This window comes from Danio rerio, chromosome 18 (assembly GCF_052040795.2).
Source record: "Danio rerio strain M-AB ecotype USA chromosome 18, GRCz13ab, whole genome shotgun sequence".
Lineage (NCBI taxonomy): Eukaryota > Metazoa > Chordata > Actinopteri > Cypriniformes > Danionidae > Danio > Danio rerio.
The window spans coordinates 2548449-2560000 of record NC_141038.1 but is presented as its reverse complement, the minus strand read 5'-3'; the positions used below and the strand labels follow the sequence as shown (position 1 = coordinate 2560000).

At 31.3% G+C, this 11552-nt stretch overlaps 1 protein-coding gene across 4 annotated transcripts in view; it reads left to right on the top strand.

Annotated features, from left to right (window-relative positions):
* LOC101886077 (transcription initiation factor TFIID subunit 4) overlaps nt 1–11552 on the top strand; it is a 185938-nt gene that overhangs the window by 44613 nt on the left and 129773 nt on the right. For all 4 annotated transcript variants that reach the window (XR_015514121.1, XR_015514120.1, NM_001443392.1 and 1 more), the window contains exon 9: nt 720–834. Coding sequence is in view for 2 of the 4 variants with exons in the window: in NM_001443392.1 (NP_001430321.1) it covers nt 720–834 (115 nt within the window). In the remaining 2 variants the exon portion in view is untranslated. The remainder of the gene's footprint in view (nt 1–719; nt 835–11552) is intronic.

The window sequence follows — 11552 nt, the reverse complement described above, 5'->3', positions numbered from 1 at the left end:
GTTGTTGTTGCTATTATTATTATTAATATTGCTATTATGATGATGATGATTATTATTAATAATATTTATATGATTATTATTATTTATTAATATAGATTATTATTATTATTATTATTATTATTATTTTATTATCATTCAAGTAATAAATTATTTAATTTTGTGACAGTCTCCTTATCTTAAAATCAAAATGAATCAAGTGAACTCTAAAGGCTTGCAGATGCATCACAACAGACAGCTAAAAGTTTAGCATCAAATATATTTAATAGTTGGAAAAAACTCACAATGCAGAAAATCTTCATGTTATTTTAATATCTCTATGCCAAAGCAAGTGTTTTGCATGAGTCTGAAAAATGTAAGAATTAATTTACTGCAAAAAAATAATTAAAAACAGAGAAATTAATTTTATTAAAATAATTAATTAGTTATTTACATTTCAATTATTGTCGACAATATTATTAGTATTTAATTATTAAATGGTTTAGTTTTATGAGTAAAGGTCTCCTAATCTTAAAGTCAAGTAAACTCAAAGTCTGCAAATGCACAACAGTAAAACATTAGCATTAATTATATGCAGAAAATCCTGATCTTTATGCTCAATGCAGTGTTTCTGCATGAAATATGACATGCGTCTGCCACAGCTGACCTGCTTGAGCTCCTGCCAGAAGCATGTTTGATAGGCGTGTGTGCGTTTGTGATAATGCAGTATTGTGTTTTCCCAGGTACTTTAGGGAAGCCTGCGGCCCTCCAGACAGGCAGATGCCCCGCGGGCGTCACCATCCAGCTCTCGGCAAACCAGAAGAACAAGCTGAATGACCCTGGAGGAGGAACATTCAGGTATGGCTGTGAGCTGCTGCAGTACCGGCTGCGGGCACACGGGGGCAGCGCGCCACCAGCCTGCAGATCAGTACCCCGGCGGCCCTCACACTCTCAGGCAGACACATGCCCTTAATAAATAACATGCACAATATTGATATCATGGACACTTCAAAATACAGTGGACAATTATTTATTATTGAAAATTTTTGAGTGTTTTTAAAGGGGTAGTTCACTCAAAAATATAATTTACTTGTTTCAAACCTTGAGGAGGTTTTTTTTATGAAAAAAAGGTTTGAAACAATTAGACACATGCCAATATTCAGTTTTGATTATGAACATGCATAAAACATGCACAATATCGATATCATTAGCACTTCAAAACACTGTGTATAGATTTTAGAGTGCTTTTAAAGGGATAGTTCACACAAAAATGTAAGTTCTGTCATCATTTACTCATTCTTTCAAACCTTCATGAGTTTCTTTCTCCTGTTGAACACAATGGAAGATATTTTGAAGGAAGCTGGAAACCTGTAACCATTGACTTTCACTGAAGGAAAAACAAATACTATAGAAGTCAATGGTTACAGGTTTTTTTTAGCATTCTTTGGAGTGTCTTCTTTTGTGTTCAACAGAAGAAAGAAACTCATGAAGGTTTGAAACAGTTAGACACATGCCGATATTCAGTCGGGATCATGAACATGCATAAAACATGCACAATATTGATATCATCGGCACTTCAAAACACTATTAATATGTATTTAAGGTTTTAAAGTGTTTTTAAAGGGATAGTTCACGCAACAAAAATTGAATTCTGTCATTTACTTATTCATTTAAACCTGTTTGAGTTTCTTTCTTCTGTTGAACACAATGGAATATATTACGAAGGTTGGAAACCTGTAACCATTGACTTCTATAGTAGGAAAAACAAATACTATGCAAGTCAGTGGTTACAGGTTTTCAGCATTCTTCGAAGTATCTTCTTTTGTGTTCAACAGATCAAAGAAACTCCAAAGGCTTTGTAACAATTGCTGATATTCAGTCGTGATCATGAACAACATGCACAATATTGACATCATGGACGCTTCAAAATACTGTGAACATTAATTTATTATTCACAAATGTTTTTTTTTTTTTAAAGGGGTAGTTCACCCAACAAATATAATTTACTCACCCTTTACTTGTGTCAAACATTTATACGTTTATTTCTTCTGTTGAACACAAAGGAAGATATTTTGAAGGCAACTGGAAACCTGTAACCATTAACTTCCATAGTGTTTGTTTTTCCTACTGTGAAAGTCAATGGTTACAGGTTTTCAGCATTCTTCAAAATATCTTTCTTTGTGCTCAACACCGTTGTTTTTTCATGTGAAATTCACAACAAGTTTAATAAGGTATATCCATGCAAATGGCCCACCCTGTACAATGAATAGTTATTTAAACACTTACAGTGCTTTTAAAGGGATAGTTCACACAAAAATGTAAGTTCTGCCATCATTTAATCATTCTTTTAAACCTGTTTGAGTTTATTTATTCTGTTGAACACAATGGAAGATATTTTGAAGGAAGCTGGAAACCTGCAACCATTGACTTTCACAGTAGGAAAAACAAATACAATGGAAGTCAATGGATACAGGTTTTCAGCATTCTTTGAAGTGTCTCCTTGTGTGTTCAACAGAAGAAAGAAACTCATGAAGGTTTAAACAATTAGACACATGCCGATGTTCAGTCAAGATCATGAACAACATGCACAATATTGATATCAAGAGCATTTTTAAATACTGTGAAGAGTTATTTAAACTGTTAGTGTTTTTAAAGGGATAGTTCACACAAAAATGTAAGTTCTGGCACCATTTACACATACTTTCTTTATGACTTTCTCCTGTTGAACTCAAAGGAGGATATTTTGAAGGAAGCTGGAAACCTGTAACCATTGACTTCCATAGTAGGAAAAACAAATACTGTAGAAGTCAATGGTTACAGGTTTTCAGCATTCTTTGAAGTGTCTTCTTTTGTGTTCAACAGAAGAAAGAAACTAATAAAGGTTTGAAACAATTGGACACATGCCGATATTCAGTCATTATTATAAATCAACCTGTATAATATTAATGTCATTAGCACTTTTAAATACAGTGAAGAGTTATTTTAACATTTAGAGTGCTTTTAAAGGGATAGTTCACACGAAAATGTAAGTTCTGTCATCATTTACTCATTCTTTAAAACATTCATGACTTTCTTTCATCTGTTGAACACCATGGAAGATATTTTGAAGGAAGCTGGAAACCTGTAACCATTGACTTCCATAGTAGGAAAACCAAATACCATAGAAGTCAAAAATCAACAGAAGAAACAAACTCAAGGTTTGAAACACTTGAGGGAGAGTAAATAGTTTCATTTTTGAGTTTTTCTACTATGGAAGTCAATGGTTACAGTTCTCCAGCTTTCTTCAAAATATCTTCCTTTGTGTTCAACAGTACAATAAACTCAAACTAGTTTGCATCAAGTGGAGGATGAGCACATTTTTATTTTAGGGTGATCTGCGCCTTTAAAACAAATCCTTAACGTAAACAAAATTATATAATAACTAATATGCATTTATATTTATTATTAGATGTTAATATCATTTCATTTTTGACATAGTTAGTAGCTAAGGTAATGTCTGCATATATTTCATTCAATCGTACCTTTTTGTGTTAGGATTTGTTGAATTTATGAAGTAGTTGACAGTAATAGTTGAGTCTACTATTATATTCTTTTGTACATATTTGTTTTTCTAAAAATGTCTTTAACTAATTAAGTCTGTTTGAAACTGCTTGGAAAGAGAAGATGGTTATTTATTGTAATTTATCATAATTATTATTATGCATACATTTTATCGATTGTAATAAATGTTTATACATTTTGAGACTTTGGAGAAAAGTTAAAGTGTATTTGATTTATAAGTATGATACACTTATTTAAAACGATTTTTGTCTAAATCGTAATTTATCTAATTGATCAAAAACTATTCATATTTTTTGTCAAAAATATCAACACACACACACACACACACACACACACACACACACACACACACACACACACACACACACACACACACACACACACACACACACACACTCACCAGCCATTTTATTAGGTACACCTGTCCAACTGCTCGTGAAGGCAAATTTTTTAAATCGGCCAATCACATGAAGAAAGGAGATTTAAGTGACTTTGAACGTGGCATGGTTGTTGATGCCAGACGGGCTGCTCTGGGTATTTCAGAAACTGCTGATCTACTGAGATTTTCATGCACAACCTTCTCTAGGGTTTACAGAGAATGCTCCGACAAAGAGGAAATATCCAGTGAGCGGCAGTTCTGTGGGCGCAAATGCCTTGTTGAGGCCAGAGGTCAGAGGAGAATGGCCAGACTGGTTCCAGCTGATAGAAAGGCAACAGTAACTCAAATAAGCACTCGTTACAACCGAGCTCTGCAGAAGAGCATCTCTGAACACACAACACGTCCAGCCTTGAGGCGGATGGGCTACAGCAGCAGAAGAGCACACCGGGTGCCGCTCCTGTCAGCTAAGAACAGGAAACTGAGGCTACAATTCACACAGACTCACCAAAACTGGACAATAGAAGATTGGAGAAATGTTGCTGCTCTGATGAGTCTCCATTTCTGCTGACACATTCAGATGGTCGGGTCAGAATTCAGCATCAACAACATGAAAGCATGGATCATCCTGCCTTGTATCAGCGGTTCAGGCTGGTGGGGGTGGTGTTTTCTTGGCACACCTTGGGTCCATCAGTACCAATTGAGCATCGTGTCAACGCCTACCTGAGTATTGCTGCTGACCATGTCCATCCCTTTATGACCACAGTGTACTCATCTTCTGATGGCTACTTCCAGCAGGATAACGCACCATGTCATAAAGCTCAATCATCTCAGACTGGTTTCTTGAACATGACAATGAGTTCACTGTACTCAAATGGCCTCCATAGTCACCAGAGCTCAATCCAATAGAGCAGCTTTGGGATGTGGTGGAACGGGAGATTGGCATCATGGATGTGCAGCCGACAAATCTGCAGCAACTGTGTGATGCTATCATGTCAATATGGAGCAAAATCACTGAGGAATATTTCCAGTATCTTCTTGAATCTACGCCATGAAGGATTCAGGCAGTTCTGAAGGCAAAAGAGGGTCCAACCTGTTACTAGTAAGGTGTACCTAATAAAGTGGCCAGTGAGTTTATAGTGCTAATTTACAATATGATCATGAAATCTGCAGTAAGTACAGTAAGACGTATTTGACTGATACTATGATTATTCCCATGGTAAACAGCATGTTAGATTCTGAGGGACAGGAGCTGTGTAGAGATGAGTGTGTTTGTTTTGGTGTTTGGGCTCCGTTTCAAACAGAATTTGAAGTCAATATGGTGATGCAACACTCTGCAGTCTTCAACATCTGCTCTGAAATCACTAAGATGAGTCTCACTCTTTAACATCCTCCAGTCAAGTCCCGCTTGATTGAGGGAAATCACCTGTGCTTCACTTGTGTGTGTGTGTTAGAGTGTGTGTATGTGCTTTAAAGAAAGAGAGAGAGAGAGTGTGTGTGTGTTTGTGTACATAAGAGTGTGTGTATGTCTAGGTGTAGTCTCTGTGTGTGTGTTAGAGAGAGTGTGAGAGTGTGTGTGCATGTGTTTTAAGCATTGTGTGAGTGTGTGTGTTAGAGTGTGTTTTGTTTTTGTGAGTGAGTGTGAGTGTGTGTGGAATGCGTATATATGTGTGTGTAAATGAGTGTGTGGGTGTGTGTTTGTCTGTGTGTGTGTAGAGTGTGCCTGTGTGTGTATGTGTTTTATGTATTGTGCGTGTCGCAGGTCACAGAGTTCTCTCTCTCTCTCTCTCTCTCTGTCTCTCTCTCTCTCTCTCTCTGTTTCTCTCTCTCTCTCTCTCTCTCTCTCTCCGCTCAGGGCTCTGTCTGGCCACAGGCTCTGATTGATAAACCAATAAATCTTTATCAGTGTGTCTAATTAAGCTGTCAGGTTTGCTTGTTACTGACGACCCTTTAGCCCTCGGCGTGTTTCGTGACTATCAGGCTTTTGATTGGCTGCTCCACACCAAGCAACCCATCGCCAATGACAACCAGGTTCAGATGAAAGCTGTCGGTCACTTTAGTTACGACTCATAACTGGACAGAATATTAACTTTATCAATCTGTGATGAATATATTACTTCACTCTTTGTTTGATTATGTGATTATTTATTATTATAAGTTAATTATTTTAGTTGTGTTAATCATATTTATTACAAGGTTTTATGTAATTTTAATTAGAAAAACAACATTTTTCATAAATATTAATAATTTTAATAATTTAATATACAATGTAATATACATTTTTAATAATTTTATTTTTATTTTTAGGAATTTTAGTACTTATTAACTTTGTTTACATTTTAGTCTGTTAAAAAAAAATCAAAGTTACGTATGTAATCAAGTAAATATTTAGAATAATCAATATATTTTATTAAATTTTTATTATTTATTTGAAAAGTTTTCTGGGAGAAATAACCAAACGGGAATGTGGCGGCAGATGGGTCTGAAATACAGGAGACTACTGGGGAAGACGGGAGTGTTGGCAGGTAGAAGCAAGAAGGTCGCTGGTTTGAGTCCCGGCTGGGTCAGTCTCTGTTTGCATGTTCTCCCTGTGTTCGTGTGGGTTTCCTCCGGGTGCTCCGGTTTCCCCCAGTCTAAACACACTTGCTTTATGGGAATTTATTAAGTGAATTGCCTGTTGTGTATGAGTGTGTGTGAATGAGTGTGTATGGGTGTTTTCCAGAACCAGTTGCAGCTGGAAGGGCATCCGCTGTGTAAAACATATGCTGGAATAGTTGGCGGTTCATTCTGCTGTAATGACCCCTTAAAGACGGGACTAAGCTGAAGGAAAATGAATGAATGAATGAATTAATCTTAATTGTTTGTTAAATATTTAGTCAAATTTATTTTTAATTTCAGTATTTTTAGTACTTATTAACTTTAAGTTTACATTTTTAACCTTTTTTTAATCTTAGGAAAAAATCAAGTATTTAAGTTTATTTAAAAATTTTTATTTATCTAATTTATTTTTAGTATTTATTTATTTTTTTGTCCTAAGTCCATAATATTTGAAGAACATATTTAATAATTTATATTTTTATGTAATAACATGTATAAAAAATTTGTCTTGTTAGTGTTTTTTTTACTTTTAGTCATTTTAATATAAATGTTACGTTTAAATTTTTAATCATATGCTTAAAATAATCGCTTTTTATATATTATATATATTTAAAATATTTAAAAATTCAATAAAATCTTGAAAATCAAGTTTTAAATATTGATTTGTTTTTATAATCATTAATTTATTGTTTGGTTAAAACTAATTATTTAGTATTTTTTTTTTATTTTTCTTCTTTTCGCAAGACAAGAATACTATTTCTAAAGATACTATTTTTGAAGACTATAAACAGACAAATTACTTGGTTAAATTAAAAAATACCGTTATATAGTCAATTTTTATATTTTCACTTTTTTATACTCTTTCTGAAAACAAAAAATAGACAAAATACTTGATTAAAAGGTCAAAATACTACTATATCGTAATTTTCTTATGTTTTAACTTTTTTATAGCCTTTCTGAAGACAATAAATGGACAAAATACTTGATCAAAATAAAAAAAATAATTATATAGCAATTTTCTTATATTTTCTTTCTTTTATACTCTTTTTGAAGACAATAAATGGACAAAATACTTGGTTAAAAGCTCAAAATACTAACTATATAGTCATTTTCTTATATTTTCACCTTTTTATAGTCTTTCTGAAAACAATAAATGGACAAAACCTTGGTTGAAAGCTCAAAAAACGAATTTTATATTAATTTTCATATATTTTTTGCTATATTTATAGTCGTTCTAAAGGCAAATAATTGACTAAATAATTGGTTAAAAGCCCAAAATACTACTTATATACTCATTTTTATATATTTGATCTTTTTCAGTCTTTCTAAAGACAATAAATGGACAAAATAACAGATTAAAATCTAAAAATACAAATTATTTATAAATTTTCTTATATTTTCTAGTTTTTATACCCTCTTTCTGAAGACAATAAATGGATAAAATACTTGGTTAAAACAAAAAAAAAATACAGTTATATAGTAATTTTCTTATCTTTTCACTTTTTTATAGTCTTTCTGAAAACAACAAACGGACAAAATAATTTATTAAAATAAAAAAAATTCTAACTATATAGTAATTTTCTTATATTTTCAACTTTTTATAGTCTTTCTGAAACCAAAAAATAAGCAAAATACTTGATTAAAAGGTCAAAATACTAACTATATCATAATTTTTTTATATTTTAACTTTTTATAGCCTTTCTTAAGACAATAAATGGACAAAATACTTGATTAAAAGCTCAGAATACTACCTATTTAGTCATTTTCTTATGTTTTCTCCTTTTCACAGTCTTTCTGAAGACAATAAATGAACAAAATACTTGGTTAAATGCTCAAAATAACTATGTAATCATTTTCTTAAATTATCACCTTTTTATAGCCTTTCTGAAGACAATATTGAACAAATTACTTGATTAAAATAAATATTTTTATAATAATATAGTACTTTTCTTATATTTGTCTTCTTTTTACAGGCTTTCTAAAGACGATAAATGGACAAAATCCTTGTTTAATATCTAAAAATACTAATTAATTAGTCATTTTCTTATATTTTCTCATTTTTATATTCTTTTTGAAGACAATAAATGTACAAAATACTTGGTTAACAGCTCAGAATACTAATTATATAGTCATTTTCTTATGTTTTCTCCTATTTATGGTCTTTCTGAAGACAATAAATGGACAAAATACTTGATTAAAAGTAAAAAAAAACTAATATTATATTAATTTTCATATGTTTTCTCTTTTTCCTAGTGTTTCTGAAGTCAATAAATAGACAAAATAATTGATTAAAAGCTCAAACGAATGATTTAATAAAGTGAATGTGTCCAGCGCGGCTCATTAATAACCCAAGACATGAATATACCTCAGTAGTGTATTAACAGCGAGCGACGGCCTCCCTCTTGTTGACTTGTGTGTGGTGTGGCTAACATGCTAGCTCTGCGCAGTGCTAATGGCCTGTGTCAGCTCCTGCCGGGGTGTCAGGACTCATCTCCAGCGTGTCCAGGGTGGCGTTCGGGCCCAGGATGCCTGCAGGGGCTCAGTGTCAGAAACAGTGCTACAGATGCGAGTGGAGCCGGCTGACCTCTGACCTCGGTGACCGCAGGCAAACTCTCTCTAATGCGCACTATTAATTAGGACACGGGAAAAAGGAGAGATGTGATTGGGTGAAGAAGCTGTCAGTCATGCTGAGGCAATGTTGTGTTTGTTTGAATGCTCACAGTGCAATTCAGTCACTGTTCATGTTTCATCTTTTTTTTTTTTGCAGTATTATAGTCATTAATTTGTTTTCTTTTCCACTAATTCCCTTTATTCATCAGGGGTTACCACAGTGGAATGAACCGGCAACTATACCAGCATATTTTTTACACAGCGGCTGCCTTCCAGCTGCAACCAAGTACTGGGAAACACCCAAACACTCTCATTCAAACACACACACACACTCATACATTACAGCCAATTTAGTTCATCAGTTCCCCTAGCGTATCTGTTTGGACTGTGCTATATAGTATTTTGATTATATTTATAATCTTTCCATTCATAATTTTAATCGTATTATAGTATATACGTGTGTGTGTGTGTGTGTGTGTGTGTGTATGTATATATATATATATATATATATATATATATATATATATATATATATATCTATTACATTTTATAATGTAACTTTTTGCTATTATAATATCTTTTTAAGATTTAAAAGTCTTTCATATTTTACAATTTTATTTTATAGTATTTTTATATATATATATTTTTTTTCAGATTTTAGAATTATTATTGTTGTATTATAGTATTTGTTTCATATTTAGAATTTGTTCATATTTAGGGATTTTATTTTTGATTTATTATAGTATTTTGTTTATATTTATAATCTTTCACATTTATAATTTTCATTGTATTATAGTATTTTCTTATTTACATTTTTTTTTTACATTTTAAAATTTAACTTTTGGGGTATTGTAGTAATTTAGAATTTTTCATATTTTAGAATTGTACTTTTGTTGTGCTATATTATTTGTTTTATATTTAGAGTAATACTCAAACACAAACCAGCTTGAAATTAAATTAAATTTAGATAAATATTTTAGAATTTTTATTTTATAATATTATATTATTTTATATTTAGAAATTTTCTTATTTTAAAATTGTATTTTTGTTGTGCTATAGTATTTGTTTCATATTTAGAGTAACACTTAAACACAAAGCAGTTTTTAATTAAATTAAATTAAATTAAATTAAATTAAATTAAATTAAATTAAATTAAATTAAATTAAATTAAATTAAATTAAATTAAATTTGATTTAATATTTTATAATTTTACTTATGTAGTATTATATTATTTTTATATTTAGAATTTTTCATATTTTAAGATTTTATTTTTGATGTAGTATTTTTTCATATTGATGTTTTTTATTATATTATAGTATTTTTATATTTAGAATTTTTGTACATTTTAGAATGTAACTTGTAGTCTTATAATATTTTTTCATAATTAGAAATTTTTCATATTTTAGACTTTTGTTTTTGGCGTATTATAGTAATTTTTGTCAGAATTTGATTTTTTTTTACATTTTACAATTTCACATTTTCGGTATTATTATATATTTATTTGTCATAATTTTGAATCTTTTATATTTTATAAATATCCTTTTGTTGAATTATAGTATTTGTTTCATATTTAGACTAAATTTTATTTCATTTTATTTTATTTATGCAATAAATGATAATGCAGAGCTGGGTGGAGCTGGGTGACCTCTGACCTCTGACTGCAGGGCCGCCGGCGCAGGAAACTCTCTAATGTGCCTTAATTAGGACACGATTGCCAGGGCAACAAGGAAAAGGAGAGCTGGGATTGGGTGGAGTAGCTGTCAGTCATGCTGAGGGAATGCTCAGTGTTGATTTCTTTCATATTTCAGAATTTTATTTTTGTAGTGTTCTAGTATTTTTTATATTTAGAATTTATTCACATTTTAGAATATTACTTTAGTAGTATTAAAGTGTATTTTTATGATTAGAATTTGTCATATTTAATATATATTAATACATATTTAATTTAATTTAATTTAATTTAATTTAATTTAATTTAATTTAATTTAATTTAATTTAATTTAATTTAATTTAATTTAATTTAATGCAGTTGAGAATGGAGCTGGGTGACCTCTGACCTCAGTGACTGCAGGGAAACTCTCTCTAATGTGCCCTAATTAGGACATGATTGCCAGGGCAACAGGGAAAAGGAGAAATGTGATTGGGTGGAGAAGCTGTCAGTCACACTGTGGGAATGCTATGTGCGTCTCAATGCGTTGAATAGATTTCAGTCAGTGTTATTTTTGTAACATTATAGTTATTTTTCTTAATATTTTATAATTGTATTTTTGTTGTATTGTGTTATTTGTTACGTTTAGAATTGTTTAATATATTTTAGAATTTAATTTTTTGTTGTTTTATTTTCATGTTTAAGAGTTTAAGAGCTAGAATATATATATATGTGTGTGTGTGTGTGTGTGTGTGTGTGTGTGTGTATATTTATATATATATA